The following is a 22079-nucleotide window of genomic DNA, read 5'->3' as shown; positions in this document are numbered from 1 at the left end:
TGACGTGAGCCGCACGTGGCCCCTGGGCCCCGAGTTTGAGACCCCTCAGCAGGTCACAGCTGAGAGAATATATCCAGCATCACAGAAAAATGTGTTTTCATCATGAAACAAAACAAAAATGTCCTCTGCCAATCAACATCCCAAACACCTTTGAATTGGCGCAGATTCTCAGTGTTCAGTCTGTGCATTTGTCACAAACAAGGCTCTCATCACTGTTCATTACACACCAACAAACAGCTGCTGTCACTGAGCTCACTGACAGATGTTCTTTGCTGTCGAGAAGCGAATATCGTCTGCTTTCATTTAAACAGAGATACTAGGCTTTACCACTAGGTGGCAGTAAAGGTGTTAGTAGATCATTCAATTCAATTCAGTCGATTGTTCCTTCTCTCCTTTAAATGTGTTTTTAATGTCCACACAGCGATTTCTGCAAGAGTGAACTGATGTTCGAGCTCAGTCTGAGTGAATCAGCACCTTTAGCTTGCAGCGGTGTTGCTGCAGCAGGAGCATAATATTAAAGAAACGTCCCCGACTCAGTCTGACAGCAGACGCTTGACATCAGGTGAACCCTGATTTCTTTTAAGGAGGGGATGGTGGTTATTAGTAATCCATGCTTACACTGTGATGGATTATGAAGAAGAGGGATAACTATGTGTGAAGAAGTTCATGAACGTTAAAGGGATGGTTGGCTCAACAGAGCTCTGACTGTTTGTCAGCCTGGCTACAGAGCTGAAGAGAAACCTGGGGTTGTTCTTATTTTCTTCAATCAGTGATGAATAGTAAGATGTTCTGGCTTTGCGGAGGGCTTTCTTATAAAGCAACAAACTATTTCTCCAGGCTAAATGATGATCCTCTAAATTTGTGACACGCCATTTCCTCTCCAGCTTACGAGTCATCTGCTTTAGGCTACGTGTTTGAGAATTATACCACGGAGTCAGGTACTTCTGATTAGAGACCTTAGTTTTCACAGGAGCTACAGTATCCAGAGTCGTACGTAGTGAGGAGGTGAAATTATTAACAAGATAATCGACCTCTGTTGGAGTAGTGTTCAGGTAGCTGCTCTGCTCTGTGTTGGTACAGGGCACTGAAGATGATAACAGTGGGTGGATTACATTCTTAAACTACAGCGCTTTCAGAGCAGCACCAACTGCAGGCCAACATGGAGGAGGTGGAAGGAGAAATTGAAGATGATAACAGTGGGTGGATTATATTCTTAAAGTAAAACTGAGATGAGATGTTCAGTTTCTATGTCAGAGTGTGACCAAAAACACTGCAGCAGGTTAATCAGACTGAGCACAGGGTAATCTTCGAAAACACATTTGTACAATGAACACTGCTTCAGTTGCAAAACCAATTTTAAAAGTGTGTTTACCTCCACTCTGACATGACAGGAAGACAAAGCTGTGCAATTTGTGATTCACATAAATACCTGAAATGTTGCATTGAACCACTTTATGGTCACATTTAAAATTTAACAAAGTCATTTTTAATAAACATGCAAAACAGTAGCATTAACCTGCACAAGCTGCAAGATTTATTCATTTATTACAACTCACCCTACTGTGTGACGTTCCAGTCTCAGAGTTATTCTGACATTTATCACTACAGTTTTTCCTTTTGGTGTAAAACAACAGAGACACTATGGGACGGATGAGCCAATCTTTTCCAACTGTACCTAAAACCAGCACAACCCACTTGGTCAAAAGGACTCTGGGTAATGTAGTGTCCTGCTGTTTTTGTGCAATTTTAAAAAAAACAATACACAGATAATTTAAAAAAAAAATGAATTAAAGTTTACGTTAAGGAAAAAATCCAAATTATAAAAATCAGAAAAAGAAAAAAGTTAAAATGAAAGAAAACAGGTGTGCCAGGTGAGCTGATCAGCTCAGGTAAGCTGCTGATTCAGGATAGGCTGCAGCTGAAACATTGATCCCGACAGAAACCACAGCTGAACATTGATCATCTACATCTGTTTATTTCAGGTAAAAAATATTTCCGTTTTAATGATGAGACAAATAAAATACCTTTATTTGTATATCAAAGCTCCTGTGTGACGTTCAGGGTCTGTTCATCTGCTCTGTTAATGTCAAATACTGTACAGGGCTTTAAATCTGCCACTGTGCTCACTTTGTTTTATTTTAGGGCTGTAATAAACACTGCAGGCTGCAGGGGGCACTGGATGGACTTCAGATGAATAAACCTTGCTGTCCTCACTGACCGGCCTCATGAATACTACCTGGCTAAACTAGTTATTCACATTTTTGTACAACACTGGTTAACCATCAACTCTAAGCCGTGATGCAGCCTCCTGCTGCCCTCCTCTCGCTCCATCTCTTGTAGACCAGAAAGATGGAAGGTCTTTGAACTGGAATTTAAAAATCTAGCACATGCAGTGTGTCAGAATGAGGACACCAATAAACTGTCAGATATACGGGGCTCCACCTGAGATGATCAGAGACTGAAGTCACATGAGGACACTGTGAAAACGAAGTTTTATGGGGACATGTAACCTGTATGCAGCGTTAATGGGACATCGGGAGTCCAGGAGTCAGTATGTCGGCACACCACACCCTGACCTTTCACCTCTGGGTACAGTGCAGCTGTTTGTTAGCACGCCATCTTCAGCAGTCAGCCTCCTTTTAGCTCTCAACCAATGTGTTGAAAGCTCCTATGACCTATGACCCCAGCTGCAGCAGCAGGTTGGTACCTCTGACCCCTGGAATCGAGGTCTAGATCTTCTCCACATAGTTTCCAGGGAACATCCCCTCTCTGCCCCGCAAGCGACCAAACCACCAACCAGATGGATCTGTGGAAATGGAAAAACAATGCATAGGACAAACATTCAGGTAAGCAAGAGAACTAAGCGACCGTGCGCGGTCCTTGTGGGAACTACGCGACCGTGCGCGGTCCTTGTGGGAACTACGATTCTGGATGAAAAAAATCCCTCTTTGTTTTAGTACTACCGTGCAACTACATTTAATGTTGTTTAACAAGGTGTGTGATATCTAGTAACATCAATACAAGGTGGGGTATGGGTACTACCTTCAGTGACTATCTCAATGATGTCCTCAGCATTGAAGCTAAGCTCATCGGTGTCCTGGGCATCGTAGGCGTACAGAGCTCTGCAGTGAGGAGTTCGGGGCTTCGGTTTGGGTCGACCTGCTCCAGGAGGAGGCTTCACCTCCTTTGAACGGCGCCGGTGTACCCTACAGGTGAGAAGCAGGGATTACTAGTCATTTACGGATGGTCCGTTTACTGGTCATACTGGTGACCACAGTTATTTCATAACACTGGGTCACTCCAAGCGGTCTCACCCTGCGGCACCCTGATCGGGAACATCCATAAAGCCCATATCCTGGTTTTGATGGGGACGACTGTCATGGCGACGCTGGTTCTGGAGGCGGGGCAGGGTAGGTTGCTCCATGCTAGACTGCTGTCTCAGCAACGAGCCTCTGGAGTAGGCGCTGCCCTCCTTCAGGGCTCCACCCCCTCTGGAGCGAGATGCTGATGAGAATAAGAAACGTCAAAAGAGTCTTCTAAGAAGTCATGAAAACACCTGAAACTTGGTTTTTGCTGATACCCGAGTGTTGCTGGTTACTGGGTGGAGCACGGTTTCCCATGTAGCGGCTCTTCCGGTTGTCTTTCCGGGTGGGACCTAGACGACAAACAGACAGGAAGTAATGCCGAGTGGACAAGAGGTTACGCTGGTGACTAAGTCAAGTCACAACTTACGGGAGTTTTTAGGCAGGCCCGGTCCGATGGAGACCTGCAGGACCTTTCCGCTGGGCTTCAAGACTGCCTCGTCACCCTGACCCACCTGGAACTGGATCTGTCTGGATCCTGAGGAGCTGAACGGACCCCAGCCACCTTTCTTCACCTTAAACTCCAGGCTGAACGGAGAGAGAAGTGTAGAGATAGAGGCAGTGTTTGGTTAGTACCGGTCAGATCTGATGACTCATTGTTAAACCTGGGTTTAAGTGTTGGTTTCTCAGTGCATTTCCTGTAATAGGAACTACGTTCATTGGTTGTGCAGTTTGACTCCTTGCTTGTCTCAAAACACCAAAATGGCAACAGTGAAAATGCTCATCAGGAGACTTGGGTGGCCAAAGGGTGAGGCCATGGCGGCTAGCTTCACTTTTAAATACAGTGCATGAGGTATGCTGGAGAACGACAGATTGTGTTTAAAACTTACAGGTTATTGAATTTTAGTGGCAACTTCCTCTGCGTTTTGTCCTCATAACGTTTGACCAGCAGACTCAGAAACTCAGTTTTAAAGACACTCTGAAGAACGCTGTCGTACTCCTCTTCATGGATGATGAAGAAGTCGTCCTGTAGAGTGCTAACAAACAGAAAGGTAGGTCAGAGAAAGGCAGTAATATTTTGAATGCTATACAACAATTGCTATCTTCTAATAGCTTCATGTTTCTATTTCCAGTTCTACTTTTTGACCCAGTGGAAAGTACTAATCTGGCTCTGCTGTCTTTTTTTGGTTCTAATTGTAGTTTTTCCCAGTTCTGATGGTATACCTCAGAGAAACAGACTGGATTTTGTTGATCTCAATCTTCCTCTTGAGAACCTCCTGGATTTGACCTTTATCTGGACCGTGTTTCACCTTCTCCCGACCAATCATATGAAGGAACTTTGGTGTCAGGATAAGGTCTCTCTTCACGGACTGTGGAACAACAGAAAAAGCAACATTTCAGAGGGGAAAGAAATATTCAGGGACTCTATCAGACATGATGGTAAACACTCTCCAGCCGAGGACGTGTTCAAACAGGAGAACAGAACCAGATCTAGGCCTGTGGTTTTGCTTTTAGGTTGGGTTCCTACCCTGAATCTGCGGTCATATTTCACCACGACGTCAGCAAAATCAATTCTCTCTCTGCGGCCGACAAACTGTCTGATCTCAGGATGGTTATCGGTCCCGATATAATCACCCACAAAGTTCCTGTTGATGCTGTTTCTGCGGCGCTCTTTTTTGTTCAGCACAACATCAGAGGCTAGAGGAAACACGAATTAAAAGTTATTGAAAACAAACTCAGATTCAGAGTTTTTTTAACCCATCTATCAAAAACAATCTTACCTTCCTCCCTCATCTTGACGTATTTGCGAACAGCAATGTGTTTGCGCCACGCCTTCTGGATGACACGAGCATACCCGTTATATTTCCTCTCCCTCATCTCCTCCAACAGAAAGAGCTGGAGAGAGGAAGCGACACCATTATGACAAACGGAGCCAGGCCCTGACAGGCCAAGATGACCGTGGGTCACAGCGGACCACAGCGCCGACACCCTGTACCAGGTTCTACCTCAGGCGTGTTGAATCTCAGCGTTCCTGATTGCAGTTAAACCACTTGCTGAGCTTTTCTTACCGACTCTGGAGCTTTGATGAAGACTTTGGTCTTCCCCAGCTGGAACTGATCCTGGTCCATATTGACCGAGTTGAGGAGGTGCAGCACTCCCTGACGCTCATCACCTCTCCACTGAGGCCAGGACTCCTTCGTCAGGATGGCGTACCTGCAGCACGGCAGTCCGAGTTAGAACCTTAACTTCGCCCCATTAGCTTAAATATCCTAACCATGTTTGACCTCCGACCTCTGCAGGAACTTATTGAAGACTCGTCTGTAAGCATATCCAGCTCGACGGACTCTGATGTTCTCTCGCAGGCCCAGGTACTCCACCTGGTGTCTGACCCGGTTCTCCTCCCAGTCCCGGGAGCGTTTGGTTTCATTGGGCTTGATGCAGCGGATGTAGTGGGGGGTGCACTTCATCAGGGTCTGCACCAGACTATTAGCTTGTTTCTAGAGGGCAGCGAACACACACCTGAGAACCACACCTGGCAAAGCTGCTTATTTCACTGTCATTTTAATTCTTAGTGGAGGTCCAACCTCCAGCTTTCTCACCTTGATCTTACTGCTAGCGGTGGTCGGTCGCCCTCGCTTCTCGGCCTCCAGGTTCTCAGGGAACAGAGCTCTGATAAACGGACTGCCCACAAACACACCACAGAGAAGGGATTGTGTCAGAGACACACACACACACACACAGCTTAGTAATGTGATTACTTCCACGCTTTGAACGCTGCATGGTTGTACTCTCTCCATGTTATCCATTGTTGATCTGCACGTGTCTGTTGCCATGGACGCCACACGCGCTTACGTCACTGTCATGAGACTCTCTCACAAACAAAATCACGGTTTAGTAACCCAGTGACACAGCGTGCTAACGAGAAAGTAACAGTAATCTAATTACTTTTTTGCAATGTTAAACCCTTCACTCATTACTTGAAAAAAGTAATCAGATTACAGTAACACTGCCCATCTCTGCTGACAACAGGATTCCTGACAAAGATGACGCGTTTATTCACTGCAGTTTTGCATCAGGGGCTCCTAAAACATCCCACATCCACACACAGAGTACTTACAACTCGCTGCTCTGCATCAGCTCGATGATGTCATTGAACAACACATCTCTGTTCCTCTCACAGAACCCGCTGACATCATACGACACCTGCCCACAGACACAGGTGCGGTCAGTAAACACAGACAGATGTGGTCATTAAAAACTCTGACAGGTATACAGGTGAGGTGAGGACCTTTCCAGCATAGTGGTGGACTATGAATCCTTTGTTCCAGCTGCTGAAGTGTTCGTGAGATCCAATCTGTCCCTGTAATTTCTGCAGCAGGGTCTGATCCGCCCCCTCACCTTTAGCGTGCATCGTGGCGCACACGTCGTCCAGGATGCTCATGATCCCAGGAGGATTCTGCAAAACAGAGGTGTTCACTGAAAATACAGCTGTTTGAATTTGGTTTTATATAGTCTGACTTATAGTTTGTTCAAAACTGAGAGATCAGCTCCTACAAGCAGCAGAAATCTCACCTGTACTCAGGTAATACCATCAAGAGACCAAACAAGCCAAACGAGCCACACACTGTTTTTAAGCTTGTAAAGAGCAGATGTCTTTATCTGTTAATTAAAACTCAACGCCCACGAATACTCAATTAAAAACACTCGACTTTCACCATAAATACAAAAGTGAGAGTAATATTTGAGGACCAGTTCTGTTTACATTATACATGCTTCCCTTAGGCAGCATCATTAGAAGACATAGCATACATTTACACTGCTATGCTGATGACACCCAGCTCTATCTGTCCATGAAGCCAGATAACACACACCAATGAGTTAAACTGCAGGAATGTCTTAAAGACATAAAGACCTGGATGGCCGCTAACTTTCTGCTTCTTAATTCAGATCAAACTGAGGTTATTGTACTCGGCCCTGAAAAGCTTAGAAATATGGTATCTAAGCAGATTCTTCCTCTGGATGGCATTACCTTGGCCTCCAGTAACACTGTGAGGAACCTTGGAGTCATTTTTGACCAGGACATGTCCTTCAACGCACATATTAAACAAATATGTAAGACTGCGTTCTTCCATTTGTGCAACATCTCTAAAGTTAGAAATATCCTGTCTCAGAGTGACGCTGAAAAACTAGTTCATGCATTTATTACTTCCAGGCTGGACGACTGTAATTCATTATTATCAGGAAGTCCTAAAAACTCCCTGAAAAGCCTTCAGCTGATCCAAAATGCTGCAGCAAGAGTCCTGACAGGGACTAGAAAGAGAGAGCAGATTTCTCCTGTTTTGGCTTCCTGTTAAATCCAGAATTCAAAATCCTGCTCCTCACATACAAGGTCTTAAATAATCAGGCCCCATCTTATCTTATTGACCTTGTAGTACCATATCACCCTATTAGAGCACTTCGCTCTCGCTCTGCAGGCCTACTTGTTGTAGAGTATTTAAAAGCAGTTTTGGCTCACATTCATGAAGAAGTCTGAAGGGTCCCTGAGTCTAACAGACCGCACACTTTGATAGGAATCCTTTACATGAGTAAAAATTGCAGGAGTATTATAAAATGAGCAGGCCACCCCTCTCCAGATTCCAGAAGATGGCTAATGACAAAAAACATTAACTTAAAGGGCAGGTGGGGTTAAAGTGGGAGGAGCTAAATCCTCTGTCAGACGGAATCAACTCGGGGGGCAACTGACCCTCAAGATGGAGCGTAAATCCTGCTGCAGTTTTTAATGATGTAACAAATGATTAATGTCAGTAATGTTTGTACAAGAATAAAAACACAGAGATGGAGAGGAATACTCGTTAAATTTATCAGAGCTGTGTTCAGTGATTTGCGAACTCACCAGTTTGGACTCGATGAGGTCACAGACCACCTTGTTGTTAAAATATTCGATGGGAGTCCATTTGATTCCCTCCTGTACGTATTCCTCCTGCAGACATAACGGCAACATCCGGCTTCACATTTAGTCTGTTTATTTAAAGGAGGTCCCTGACGTTTGTCCGACAATGTTATCAGTCAAAGTCAGCAGCGCTCCACCCGCACACAGAGCAGGCGGAGCACTGCTTTCCCCTCCTGAGGTTTTTGTATACTGTAGGGAAATGACTCTGCATTCACTCAGTGAAGCAGTGTTGCCTGATGTCAGAGTCGCCTGACGGTTTGCCAGAATCTCTTTGAGGCAGTCTGAAAGGCTTTTTCCATGGCCTCTCTGAACTCCTCCCACACCAGAGTTCTTGTTTCAGCCACTGCCCGAGCCACATTTGGCTTGGCCTGTTAGTACCTATCAGCTGCTTCCGAAGTCCAACAGGCTAACCACGCCCAATACGACTCCCTCTTCAGCCTGGTGGTTCCCCTCACCTCTGGTGTCTGTCTTTACCCGAGTGTCCACAACATATGGTCCAGGTCTGGTGATACGATTACAAAATCGATCATCAACCTGCGGCCTAGGATGTCCTGGTGCCACGTGCACTTATGGACACACTGTGGTTTGCACAGAAGTCCAATAACAAAACACAGCGCTGGTTCAGATCTGGGACACCGTTCCTCCCAGTCACACGCCTCCAGGTCTCGCTGTAATATAGAGTCCCCAGGTGGAGCAGCTTCAAACACCCCACCCAGAGACTCCAAGAAGACCAGGTACTCCGAACCGTCATTCAGCACAGACGACAGTCAGGACCCGTTCCCCATCAGGAAGGGAACAAACCCCTTCGTTCACTGGGAGAAACCCCAACATACAGGCACCAAGCCGAGAGGATACTAGGATACCCACCCCAGCCCACAGGAGTATGTGGTGTCTGGCTCACTTCTACGGGCCATTTAACCCTTACACAACCTTTGCAGGAGCAAAGAGAGCTGCCCTTTGTCACTGATTCTGTTCGTAGCCAAGTGGTGGAAGGCTTTCACATCGGTGCTCTCAGAATCTCATCAGCAGAAGTTAGCGGGAGATTGACAGACGGATTGGTGCGGCGGCTGCAGTGATGCGGACGCTGCACCAGTCCGTCGTGGTGAAGAAAGAGCTGAGTGTAAAAATGAAGCTCTCAATTTACCGGTCGATCTACGTCCCTACCCTCACCTATGGTCACGAGCTGTGGGTAGTGACCGAAAGAACGAGATCGCGGATACAAGCTGTGGAAATGGGCTTCCTCCGAGGGGTGGCTGGTCTCTCCCTTAGAGATAGGGTGAGGAGTTTGGCCATCTGGGAGGGGCTCAGAGTAGAGCCGCTGCTCCTTCACATCGAAAGGAGCCAGCTGAGGTGGTGACAAGGATGCATCCTGGGGGCCACCTGGGTGAGGTTTTCCAGGCATGTCCCACCAGGAGGAGGACTCAGGAAACACTGGAGGGGTTATATCTCTCGGTTGGCCTAGGAACGCTTTGATGTTCCCTTCGACAAGCTGGAGGAGGTGGCTGGGGAGAGTGATTTCTGGGCTTGTCTGCTTAAGTTCCCGCCCCTTGACCCGGCCCCGGACAAGTGGAAGAAGATGGATGGATTTATTTTAGTCAGTGCTGGTCACTCGGGAGGAAGCTGGAGAATTATTATTTGGATTCCTCGCACAAAAGTAACACCAACAAGACAAAGTTCATCATCTCAGAAAATAGTTGGATCAAGATTTCTCCAATAAACACCTGTAATGTCATGTGATATTAACTCTTTTCCACTGATATTTTATGTAGTTTCAAAGTCAGGCTGAATCAGTCAAACTTAGTAACAACCACAAAATTAATCTAATCCCAGAATAATTGTATGTCATCTGTGCACCAAGCGTTCAACACAGTTTATTAAAAAAAGAACAACGTCACCTGTTCAGCCTTCAGCGTGAGCTCAATAAAAATCTGCTGCAGCTTCTCGTTCACAAAGTTGATGCAAAACTGCTCAAAACCATTTTGCTAAAAAAACAAAAAAGTAAAAGTTAATCAATAATCAGAGTCGTTGATCATCAAATCAGCAGGAACAATCTAACGGGACCAGTTTGTCAAAGCAGGGGGTGTTTATTATTGCTTTGTAAGGTGTGGCTTAAGACAGGAAGTGTGTTTGTACCTGGAAGATCTCGAAGCCGTAGATGTCGAGGACTCCGATGTTGAGCTCCTCCTGCTCCTTCTGCATGGCTTTATTAATACACTGACACAGAAACAGGAAGGTGAATGAGCAGCAGTTAAAGAACGCAGAACAAAGTGTGAAGGCTGTGTGCAGGCACTGACATCGACGAGGAAGTCGAAGAGTCGGGCGTACAGCGCTTTGGACAGGGCGTCTCGGGAGAAACAGGCCTGCTCGGTGTTCAGGGTCACCGAGATGGACTCGGTCTTCCCACCCCACTTACTGTCCATAATCCTGCTGGTCAGCTTACTGCAGAGACCGTCCTGAGAGATCCCCAGCAGGTAGGCCGGAAAGGCCAGGACTGACGAGGAGACAAGATTTTATTGGTTTAAGTGGTAATAAAAAACAAACAAAACAAACAATAGTGTCATGCTGTAGTGTCAGGGGCTTTCTCACAGTTCTGGCTCTCCACCACCGCGTAGTTGTTCTCCTCTCTGAAGCTGATGTTTCCCAGATGAAGAATTCCTGCGACGAGCTGAAGAACTGAATCCTGATCTTCCAGAGACAGACCGACCACTGACATGGCCTCCTGAGAGACACACAGGTACACACACTTTAACACACATACGCACGCACATGCGCACACGCACACACGCATACAGACCATCGTATCCGAGAACTCCTTCTTGTCGTTAACGTCCTCCACCGTGTAGGTTCCCGTTTGGTTGAGGTAGTTGTAGTAGTCAGGGGTCGTGACCCCGAGGTTCTCCCTCTGCTCTGTGGTAGCCCCTCCCAGCAGCTGAGGTCAGAGGCCAGCATTAGCTTCCGTTAACAGTTATAGTACACGTTGCAGCACATATTGCAGTACCTGGTAGTAGATATGGAAGTTTCTCTCTCCTTGATTCTGGGAGACGACTCGACTTTTCTCCAGCAGGAAGTTGGAGATTTTGCCTCCATCAGGAGCTCCTCCTCGGCTGAACTGGATCTCGAAGTATTTGCCCTGTCGGGATAAGGGCTGCGTGTCTGTGGGGTCTATGAATCTGCGCGGCGGCAGCCAAAGTATCTGTGTGCTATCATACTCACAAATCTGCTAGAGTTGTTGTTGCGGACGGTTTTAGCGTTTCCGAAGGCCTCGAGCAGAGGGTTGGACTGCAGGATGATGTCTTTGACGTGCTGCAGGTGATAACACAGGGTGGCATCACTAACATCATCTGTAACCATGGTGACTATCAGCTGACACAAACAATCAGCCGTTTTCTGATATAACTAAGGAAGACCCGACGTGCCAAAATAAAAAGATGAAGAAATAAATTAAAAATGAAATCTTAACATATGTCCGATTTATTAAATTAAAATTAACACTTTGAATAAACGTTTACTAATTATTCGAATTGTTATTATAAAATGATCTCTGTCTCTCTTCCACAGCATGTCTTTATCCTGTTTTCCTTCTCTCACCCCAACCAATCACAGCAGATGGCCCCGCCCCTCCCAGAGCCTGGTTCTGCCAGAGGTTTCTTCCTGTTAAAAGGGAGTTTTTCCTTCCCACTGTCGCCAAAGTGCTGCTCATAGGGGGTCATATGATTGCTGGGTTTTTCTCTGTATCTATTATTGTAGGGTCTACCTTACAATATAAAGCACCTTGAGGCGACTGTTGTTGTGATTTAGTGCTGTATAAATAAAACTGAATTGAGCGTCACATGATAAACAATGTTTCAAACCAGCAGCGATGAGTGTCGAGATAAACTACAAAGTGCAAAAACGATTTATACCACAAGGTGGAGCAGTGAGGCAGCGTTACCTTTATGTCACCCAATCAATGGCCTCCGATTCTGACCTGAACTTTGTCGCCTCCTCCGGACACTTTGGACACGTAGCTCATGATGTATTTGGCAGCAACAGTTTTTCCGGCGCCGCTCTCGCCGCTGACACGCAAAGACAGGCATCACGTTACACATTTGTGAAAAGAGTCTGTTTGAAGAGAGCTTTAAGCCCCGCCTACCTGATGATGACACACTGGTTCTCGCTGTCTATCATCATGTTTCTGTACATGTTGTCAGCCAGTGCGTAGATGTGGGGGGGGTTCTCGTACTGAGCCTGTCGGGGGCGGGGCATTCAATCAGCTATTTGTCTGTTTTTCGTTTGTATTTGTCTGTCGATTGGCCGCTCAGTCTTACCGCGCCCTGGTAAAGCTCCACTTCCCTCTCGGTGAAATACGGCAGCTGTTTGAACGGATTCACAGAGATCAGCACTGGACCGATGTAAGTCTGAAAGAAAAGGGTCAAGGAACACCACCAGAACCAGGACCTGGACCCAGCAGGACACATGTCCATCAGAGACAGACCATCCCAGTGCCGGATTTTCAGCACCAGCTGAACTAAGCATCTGGTCCCAAAGCTGGAACTGATGATGTCACTACCTGTGGGAGGGGCTACCACAGAAACTCACTGGTGATTGGCTGATCCAGCTCACAGATCAGCCAACCGCTGTCTGTGTGCCATGACTTTCTTCTCTTAATTTCCAACGGATACCTGATCCTTCCTTAGTTGGAGGTCTCTTCCTGTTTAAAGGGAGTTTTTTCTCCCCACAGTTGCCTCGGGCTGCTCAGATGGAGTCATGTGGTCATTGCGGTCTTCTCTCTTGTAGTCTTTGTTATTGAAATATTAAAAAAACCTGATTAAAATTTGGCCGCCCTCCCTTTCAGGAGCATCTGTGTGCGCAGCTCAGGACGTTTCTTCATCTCCTCCCGCCTCATCCGTGAGCCTAAACTCGGACGGCCTCTGGGCGACGAACCCGGTGAATCAGGAACGTGGCGAGCGAGTTTCTGAACTGCCACAAGAGGGCAGCAGAGCTCAGGCATCTGCTTTGCGCATCCTCAGAGAACAGGGGGCGGTGGGACTCACGCCGCACAACCCTGTGAATAAGAAGAGGAAGACAAAACGAGCATGCTCCAGGTGCCTCCTCACCTGACAGGTGTGTCTCACAGGTGAGACGCTCCCACAGAGCACGACGGGTTAAACACTGTGACAATAACTAAACAGCTGTGAGTTAACTGAAGGTGAGGTCATCGACCAATTAACCAATCAAATCGAGGGTGTGCGCTGAGGATACAAAGATGTAGTCGTCCATATATCTCTTCTTCAGGTTGTCTGTGATGGCGTCCTCGTTGATCTTGGACAGCAGCACCATGTCATCAACGCCGCTCACCTTCACATTCTGAGCCTGCCAGTGGTAACGCTCCTTACTCCCCTGGGGGTGGGGAAAAACAGACAGATTGAAATCAGTAAATCTTTGCGTGTAGCTGATTGGTTTACCTCGTTATTCGCCATGTTATTCACTGGGTTCGCCTGTGAGGCCACGCCCCCTGTGGGACCTTTAAGGTGACACGGAGCTGCGTTTAATGGCGCCATCTGGACACGCCTGAATGTGCACTCATGTTCAGTCAACAGGGGCTGTTTACCTGGGTCCAGGTGTTTAGTTTGTGTCTCAGCTGTTTGAGTCTGTGCCAGAGACTCCACCCCACACTTCAGTCAGCCTGACCTTTGACCTGCGGATTCATATCTGCAGATCTTTCACACGCCTGTCTCTCTCACCGAAATTCCCAACATTCCTCAGTCCTGCAGGATCTTGCTGTGCTGAGGAGTGGCGAGCAGCGGCGCCTCGACACGCCGGGCTGCAGGACGCTACACGCAGCAGGGTGTGTGTGTGAGTGAGTGTGTGTGTGAGACAGTGTGTGTGTGAGTGTGTGTGTGTGTGTGTGTGAGTGACAGTGTGTGTGTGTGTGTGAGTGTGAGTGTGTGTGTGTGAGTGAGAGAGAGAGAGAGAGACAGAGTGTGTGTGAGACAGAGTGTGTGTGTGTGTGTGTGTGTGAGAGACAGTGTGTGTGTGTGTGTGTGTGAGTGAGAGTGTGTGGGGAGTGAGAGAGAGAGTTGGTGGGTTGGGTTGTGTTGGGAGGGAGCGAGAGACAGGAAACGGCTGATTAGCGATCGGCTGACATCGATCACGGATTTCATCACCAATTAGATCGACCTACACCGGATGAGCGTGAGCGGCTGCACCGTCTGACCCGGCTGCAGGTTCAGAACCAGAGGAGCGCCGGGGTTCACCACCGTCTGCACCGGGAAACCCTGTACATCCAAACACACGACATCACCATGACACAACGTGGAGACTCAACAGCTTATCGATCAGATGTAGTCCCGCCCCCCAAATCTGCCCCTGCTTCCTGCTCCTCTCAGACTGGACCTAGGGCTGGGTATCATGACCGTCTAGAATCAATTCCATTCGATTTGAATCTGGGAAATTTTGCCTATAAAAAGGAAGCTGACACTCGCAAGACTTTATCAAAGGTGTGAGCATCACAGCGAGGCCTTTGTGTCAAAGTAGCTGAAGATAAAACAGAAAAACATGAAGGTGGTTTTTCTGTTCTGGGATTTTATAAAAATATTCTGCAGTACATCAAAAACAAAAGAAAACCATTAAAACCCTTTGACTGCCTCACCAAGAAAAATACAATGAAAAAATTATTTGTTCATATTTTCTATTCCTTTAGGTCAATAATGATCACAATAAAAAAAAATTATACACACCTTATAGTTTTTTAAATTTACCCTCTACCAAACGGTTGAGATGTCTCTCTATGGTACAACTACATAAAGTTCTACAGACATAACTAGTAGAAAAAAGTAAAGGTTATACTCATTTTGCAAAACAATAACTACCCAATTTTGTGTTTGACCCACTTTATTGTGGTAGTAAAACATCAAACATTGTTGGATTCCATTTCAACAGTGGGCGTTATAATAACAAACCACAAAATGTATAAAACACAAAAATATTGTAAATTTGATCAAAAACTTGATCTGCAATTACCGAAAATTCATAAACATACAAATTCACTTTTGACCTGTTTTAAAAACTTTTCACTGTAGTGTTGGAACAGCACTAACATTTTTTATTTTATTTTCCAGAAAATTCTGGTGGTATATATATACCATTGCCATTTTGCACTGAAAAATTTGAACGCACTGAAACAGTTCTGGCTCTTTTTTGCCGTTCATGCAACTTCACCAATACCCCTTGATGATTAGATCTTCTGGTGGTACACTGCAAAGCATTCCTGACTGGCATTCAAGCACAAGAAAACATTGCATTTTTGGCATTTCCATCTTGAGACGCCCTTTGGACAGTAATTGCATCGGCCTCGCTTGTCACAGTGAAGTGGCCAATGCCCAAAGCAGTCATATCGCACATCTGGCTGTGGTTGTGAGGGTCTTGGGTGTATCGTTTCTTTGATGGTGGTGGAGAGCTGGATGATGGTCGGCCAACTTTGGATGCTGGCTTGTTGACTTGTTTCAAGCTATGCGCAACTGCCAGGCGGAATCTTTTGAGTGTGATTGGTTTCTGGTTTAGTTGTCCACATTCCCTCTTGTAGCCAGGATTTGCAATGGACAGATCAAGCATGTAACCAAAGAGTGGCAGGTACCATCTTGTAGACTTGGCTGGGGTCTTGTACAGGTGTACCAGCATGTCAGAGAGATCTATCCCTCCCAAGCTCATTGTATGCAGGGATGAGTGATGGGCATGGGATCATAACTTTCGCCTTGGACTCTTTGCTCCAGCGTTTGACAGTTGAAAGTGGCATGATCCCAGAAGCATTACTTAGCAGGTTCACACATTTGTTGTCAAACCATTTAACTGCGATCACACCTTCAGCAGACCTGTAGTCAAAAGCTCCACGCCCTCTCTTCATCATCTTTGTCTGTCATCAAAGTGGCTCCACCTGTGCGATTTGGTCGAACAGTGCCAATGCACTTGACACCCAATGAGGTGTCTAGGTGCTGGACCAGTTTAAAACTGGTAAAATAGTTGTCACAGAACACAACAGAAAGCCTTGGCTGTGTTATGGTTTGGCAAAGTGTTGTCACCACTTTGGCTCCCAAAGGTAACATCTGCTCCTCTTCACTGAGGGTAACGTTGAAGAATGTGGAAGGTCCCTGATAAAGCAGCAGGTCATGAATGATGCCAGATGAACTTGCTCGGCAAAACACCTTAAAGCCCCATTTGTCTGGCTTGTTGGCAATATATTGACGGAGATTGCCAGCCCTTGTGCCTTTATATGCTACCATGACCTCATCTGCTGTGCTTATTTGTTGATGGTATCTGGAGGCATTGCTCACGAAGCATATCAAAGAGAGGTCTGATTTTTTTAAATCAGTCTTGACTCTCATTGCACTGCTGATTATCACTGAAATGAATGAACCGGCGCAAAAGCTGGAATCTCTTCTTTGGCATGATCTCTGCTATCACACTGAAACGTGACTCATGGTGCCAGTAATCCTCTAGCGATGGAAAGTTGAAAACACCCATGAATAGGAGGATTGCCAGAAAATCTTCAATTTCCTTAGGGTCTAGTCTTGATTGTGTCCCCCAACTCTTGAGCAGAATACAGATTGGTATGATAGGCAATATGATCAATCATTTCATCAGTGAAGAGCATTTTGAAATACTGGAATGGGGATTGTAGGGCGTCAGGGGTTTCGAAACTTGCACTCTGGAACTTGAAAATTCTTCAATGTCCTCATGCTTCCAGATTCTTCTTGTGTCTTTTTTTTGGGACTAAAGAGGAAGATGGGTCTAATGTATCCTCTGCTTCATCCAAGGGAACTGTTTTTTAGGATAGGTTTTCCCTTTTTTGCTCATTTTACGTGAAAGTTTATTAGATCTACTTGTTGAAGGAGCATCTTCATCCAGGGAAACATCAAAGCAGCTTTCATCAACTATCATCTGCAAAATTGGGTTGAAAATCTGGATCCTCTATTGGGTCATCATCACTCAGTTCACCATCGGAGTCCTGAGAATTTTCAGGTACAAGGGCCAGGTAGGTGCGTTGTCTTGCTCCATAAAAGGATTGCAATCCATCTAATAACATTAAAAAAAAAAAAAAAAAAAAAAAAAAATTGTAGAAATATAGTTGGCTTGATTTCCATGTGTCATTTAAAACTGTACTCTAAAAAATAATCACAGAAAGTGAGTAAATCTTTTAAACATTAGAACATTTTGTAACATAGAGTATTTGTCATGGAAAAATTTAAACATGTCATATTACATGTATAGATCATTAAATTATTTATATTCAATAGTAAATAGTCAATTTCATGTTAAAAACAGCAGTTCTAAACATTAGCTAAGTTTTGCTACTCTTACCATCAATTGACAAATCAACCGTTTGGTTGAGCATGTTTTTCAAAAAATATTATGGATTTATTACAGCTATTTTTGGTATCAAATGACATAATCATGTTCAGTAAGACTCTGACATGTTTATACTGCAGAAAAATGTACTTACCTTTAAATTTTTAGCCAAAACAGTCCATGTGTCCAGAGTGATTTTTTTGCTTTCTGATTCCTGGTTGGAGGGTGGCAGATGAGGCCTGCCATATCCTGACACAGTGCCATCTAGTGTTTTTTTTTTTTAGGATAACATAACTCAACCAAGTGGTAGAGATGGCTCAATAAGGTTGAGTTAAGCTAAGTACTTCCAGTTCATTATAATAGTCTCTCCAAAATATGCTAAACCAAATGGTTGAGCAGGCAGTCAAAGTTAATCAACACATGAACATTACCTCTGAAGTTAAAGCGGTTTTATTACAGACACAGCGTTTTGCATAATTTAAAAAAGTTTAAATTTGTTCGAAAGCCTGTTGAACGGCAGAAATTAGGTTTTCTTTTGGAAGTAAGTAAAAGGAAAAAACAGCGGCCGACAGCCTGTAACAACGGTAGACTTGTGCGTAACAAGCAAGCGAATAATGCAGAAAACAGATTTTAGACGGGAAACTGAGAAGAGAGAGAGAGAGAGAGAGAGAGAGAGAGAGAGAGAGAGAGAGAGAGAGGGAGAGAGAGAGAGAGAGAGAGAGAGGGAGAGAGAGAGAGAGAGAGAGAGAGAGAGAGAGAGGGGCATGAGCAAAACAGCAAAGTCAGAATGAATCCATGATGATGTGTATGTGAAGCGTAGTTTGGATCTTATTTGCGACATCTCACTGATTCGGCGCTTTGTGCAGAATCCGTGTTCCTGCTCTCACGGTTGAAATTCTGTGAGGTTCAACCTGAGATTCTGGCGTTTCAGGCAAAATAAATTTATACTTAAAAATCTATTCAGGATTTTAATGAATCGATATCACGTTATCCAAGCTCGAATCAATTTTAATCAATAAATCGATTATCAAAACCCAGCCCTAACCAAAATCCTAAAGTGAACTTCCTGTTTTATGCCACCAGAGTCGCACTGAACCCAGGAGAGAGTTTACTCAGCTGAGCAAGAGGATTTCCTCACAGACCGCTTTTCACAGCGCCCCCTGCTGGGCATGAGAAAGAATGCAGGTTTAAACTGCTGCACCCACTTTTTTACATCAGGGTGGGGATCTCCAAGGGCCGGTGTCCTGTGGGTTTTAGATCTCACCCTGGGCCCAACACACCTGAACTAAATGATAGTACAGTGTGTGTTGAGGAGGTAATGTCGCCATTTACATCAGCTGTGTTGGCTCGAGGACACGTCCACAACCTTCAGGACACCGGCCCTCGACCAGCCGAGGGAGTGGCTTAGTGACCAAAACAAAATAACCAAGATTATGATTTAAATAATCGGAGCAAACACTAAATCACTGTTCCGACATCCTGACTGCCTGCAAGCGGTTTTAAAGGGTGGAGCCCTAAACTCGGATTATTGTTCATGGTTTAATTATTACGCTAGATTCACACTGTATTTTCAGTTATGTTACTAGTTATTCTCACGTTATACTCATTCACAGAGGAGCGTTCGGCCTGGCTGACCTGCTGAATCACAGGGTGTCGTTTGATTTCCATACCTGTGTAGTGGTGAGCAGGATGGGCTGCTGCTGCCGGTGCCGGCGGCCGCTGGAAGTAGGAACGTTCCAACCCGCTGTCTGAGTCAGGATGAGTGGTGGAGCTTGAGCCATCAGGCGTGGGCCGTGGAGGCACAGGGAGTCGCGGGGCAGAGGAGGAGGCGGTAAACGACAGAGGAAGGAGGTAGCACAGAGGAAGAGGAGACGACCTGGGCAGGTGATGAAGCTGAAGAAGAGAGACAGGTTAGCAGAAGGACTCGGTGGAAAGCTTTTACGGAGGGACGCGGAAGCACAGACTGCTCCTCCACATCCAGGAAACACCTTCAGCTCACAGCACCGCGTCTTTGCTGCTTCAGGCTGTTCCAGGATCAGCTTCAGACATCGTCACGTTTGGTTCTCCAACAAAGCTGCTGAAGCTCTGCCTGTCCCAGAGAAGAGGTCTGCTGCTTTTACCTTTGACCTGCTGACCCTTTGCTGCAACTTTCCTCCACACTGTGTTAGCTCTGCTGCTCTGACACACGAACATCAGACAGAGAGCGGCCACACTCAACACCTGAACCTGACGACACCTGTAACCTCAGCTTTATTCATCTCGTGCTAGATCACACAGTCCACAGTCATGCTGTGAGAGTCTACAGTAACACAACTGATCTAAGCATCCAAGTGAAGACGCCGTCTGGGGCTCCTGTTGTGTCATCGGCTAATCAAAGAAACACCGAACACATACCTGTTGCAGCAGATGTGATGGGTGGGGGGGGTCCTTGGAGGTGGAGTCTCAGAGACTGGGAGTGGAGATGGAGAATCCTCCACTACATGGAGAGAGAGAGAGAGAGAGAGTCTGGTTCTAGGGTTTGACTCAGGTCCAGAGTGTCCAGAACTGGTTTTAGAGTTTGGACCTGGTTCTGAGACTCACCTGGCTCTCCATAGTTGTCCATGAAGTCCATATCATCTTCCTCCACACTGTCATCCACCTGTTGCCATGGCTCCAGCTCCTCCTCCTCACACTCCATAAACAACTCTGTATCCATGTTGCTATGGAAACCACCAGAGAAACCATCATTGTAACCACGATAAAAGAAAAATCTGACCAGCAGCATTTCCACTACGTCACATGACATTGGTACACTGGTACTGCACACCTGCAGCTTAGAGTTATATTTAACCTGAGAGCCAGGTGAGCAGGTGATCTTTTCACAGGTAACTTTAGCTGTAATACTCGAGTGCGTTTAGTTTCAGAGAACACCTGTGAGCCCAAAGACCAATGAGAGAAAGGCGGAGTCGTCTCTCAGCGTTACCACAGTGACATTAAACCAAAAACTACAACAGACATGTCCTTCAGGGACTGAAGGGACAATCAGCTGAAAGACTCTGTGGTGCGTCCACAGCCTGAGGACGGGTCCATCAGGTTTGATCAGCATCACAGACGCTGATGTTTGTGTCAGTGAACCTCACAGCTGCGCAGTTCAGTCCCGGTTTGAACAGAAGTCGGTTGATTTAAAACATTTATGATTTAAATGAGGACACCTGTGCAGTCCAGTCAAACACCTGCGTTTGCCGAACACGCTGATCAGGATGACCTGACCCCGCTGATCACGCGCACAATCACGGCAGCGGCGTTAGTGTGGACAGACTTCCGGTCACTGTGACGTTTCGATGCCTTCTGTTGCTGCCGTTTGTGCTCTGTCTCTTTGTCACGGCTCTTATTTTAAATAAAGTAGTGGTGTGATTAATAAAGGCTGGCCTTCATTCGCTCAGCTGACGGTGAAGTTAAACAACAGCAGCCCTGCACAAACTCTGACGTCGGTAAATCTTTTTTAAATAAAGTTGGGTTCAATCAGCTGTAGTTGCAGGTGTAATGGCAGCTGCCGCCACAGGGGGCGCTCGGCCCGCTCTCCGGGTTTTTGTTCCTTTCAACCCGGCTGAGACGCGCCTGTCGGCGTGGACCCGAACCTACAGGCCGAGCGGGCCCAGCTGAGCCGAGCCGGGTCACCGGGCTCTCGGTCAGGACCAGAGCTCAGCACGCAGCGTGCACCGCGTCTGCACCGCCCCCGCCGGGGGCAGCTCGTCGCTGCACGCCGAGCGCCTTCCGAAAGCTTCAGCGGGGCCTGCGTGTGACGCCGGGACAAGCCGTGCCGGGCCGGGCTTACCTGAAACTGGAGCGGCACCGCGGAGCTCGGACGGGTTCGCACGGCTTTTCTCGAGGCGCGCTCCGGTTCGACAGTCAGGGGGCGGGCCTTCCGCCCGCTGCCGTTTTACAACTGCGGATTGGTCCGCACAGACACGTCACTTCCTGTTCAGGTGGCCCTGCAGCTCATTGGTCAGTGGGATCTTTGTGGAGGAGCTGAACCGAGCCGCGGCCGTCAGGATAGAGGCGAGCAGACCGGATTACCGAGCCGGGGGACAGCGGGCTCCGCGGCCGGTCAGCGGGGGGGCCGACAGGCGCCAGGACCGCCGCCACGCTTGGGCCAGGGCGCCATCTTCTTTATGTTTTGTTTTGATGGGGCGTGACCAATGTCCGTGACGTCACGAGCTGAAAAAGCGCGTCGTAAAATAAAAACGATTTTATTTTTTCAGGTGTTTGTGCTTCAGAAAAAAGTACCTCACACAGGTGAGGCTCACCTTTCAGCCAGGTCTCACACAGTGGCACGCGCACTGAACTTCCTGTGACACGCTGTGATGTCATAATGAACCAGAAGTTTTCCAGAGTGTCTCCGCACAAATCACGTAAATCTAAAATGTATATTTCCTGAATGATTTTCAGTTTAGAGCAAAGAGAAGGTTTCATAAAATAACTAGCCCCTGGCAGTATAACGTGCCGTTTTTTGTCCCCGTGTT

General features: G+C 46.5%; 2 protein-coding genes across 6 annotated transcripts; both read right to left on the bottom strand.

Moving 5' to 3' along the window:
- Positions 1–1463: 1463 nt before the first annotated feature.
- myo1eb (myosin IEb) lies at positions 1464–13942 on the bottom strand. The gene is made up of 27 exons (XM_040031056.1): positions 13924–13942; positions 13495–13697; positions 12561–12650; positions 12386–12480; positions 12221–12308; positions 11467–11556; positions 11252–11383; positions 11048–11182; positions 10840–10972; positions 10548–10744; positions 10387–10467; positions 10149–10235; positions 8197–8283; positions 6592–6759; positions 6421–6506; positions 5903–5984; positions 5595–5800; positions 5372–5516; positions 5084–5198; positions 4831–5000; positions 4527–4672; positions 4193–4339; positions 3733–3890; positions 3581–3655; positions 3315–3504; positions 3043–3206; positions 1464–2806 (listed from the first exon to the last, which is right to left on the bottom strand). Exons 1-27 carry the CDS (start codon positions 13940–13942, stop codon positions 2730–2732), a joined length of 3366 nt encoding a protein of 1121 aa, XP_039886990.1. The 3' UTR covers positions 1464–2729.
- Positions 13943–14352: 410 nt separating this feature from the next.
- pogzb (pogo transposable element derived with ZNF domain b) lies at positions 14353–21673 on the bottom strand. Of its 5 annotated transcripts, none has more exons than XM_040030986.1 (5): positions 21392–21673; positions 20158–20276; positions 19972–20053; positions 19248–19470; positions 14353–14510 (listed from the first exon to the last, which is right to left on the bottom strand). In XM_040030986.1, the coding sequence occupies exons 2-5, from the start codon at positions 20270–20272 to the stop codon at positions 14403–14405; spliced, it is 528 nt and encodes a 175-aa protein (XP_039886920.1). In that variant the 5' UTR covers positions 20273–20276; positions 21392–21673; the 3' UTR covers positions 14353–14402. The 5 variants fall into 5 exon arrangements, with proteins under 5 accessions (XP_039886920.1, XP_039886923.1, XP_039886922.1 ...); XM_040030989.1 differs by lacking the exon at positions 21392–21673 and adding an exon at positions 20790–21262; XM_040030988.1 differs by lacking the exon at positions 21392–21673 and adding an exon at positions 20384–21261.
- Positions 21674–22079: the final 406 nt, after the last annotated feature.

Source organism: Simochromis diagramma, unplaced genomic scaffold (assembly GCF_900408965.1).
Source record: "Simochromis diagramma unplaced genomic scaffold, fSimDia1.1 OVJJ01000361.1, whole genome shotgun sequence".
NCBI lineage: Eukaryota > Metazoa > Chordata > Actinopteri > Cichliformes > Cichlidae > Simochromis > Simochromis diagramma.
Note: the sequence above shows the minus strand (reverse complement) of the source record. Positions and strands in the feature narration are given on the sequence as shown.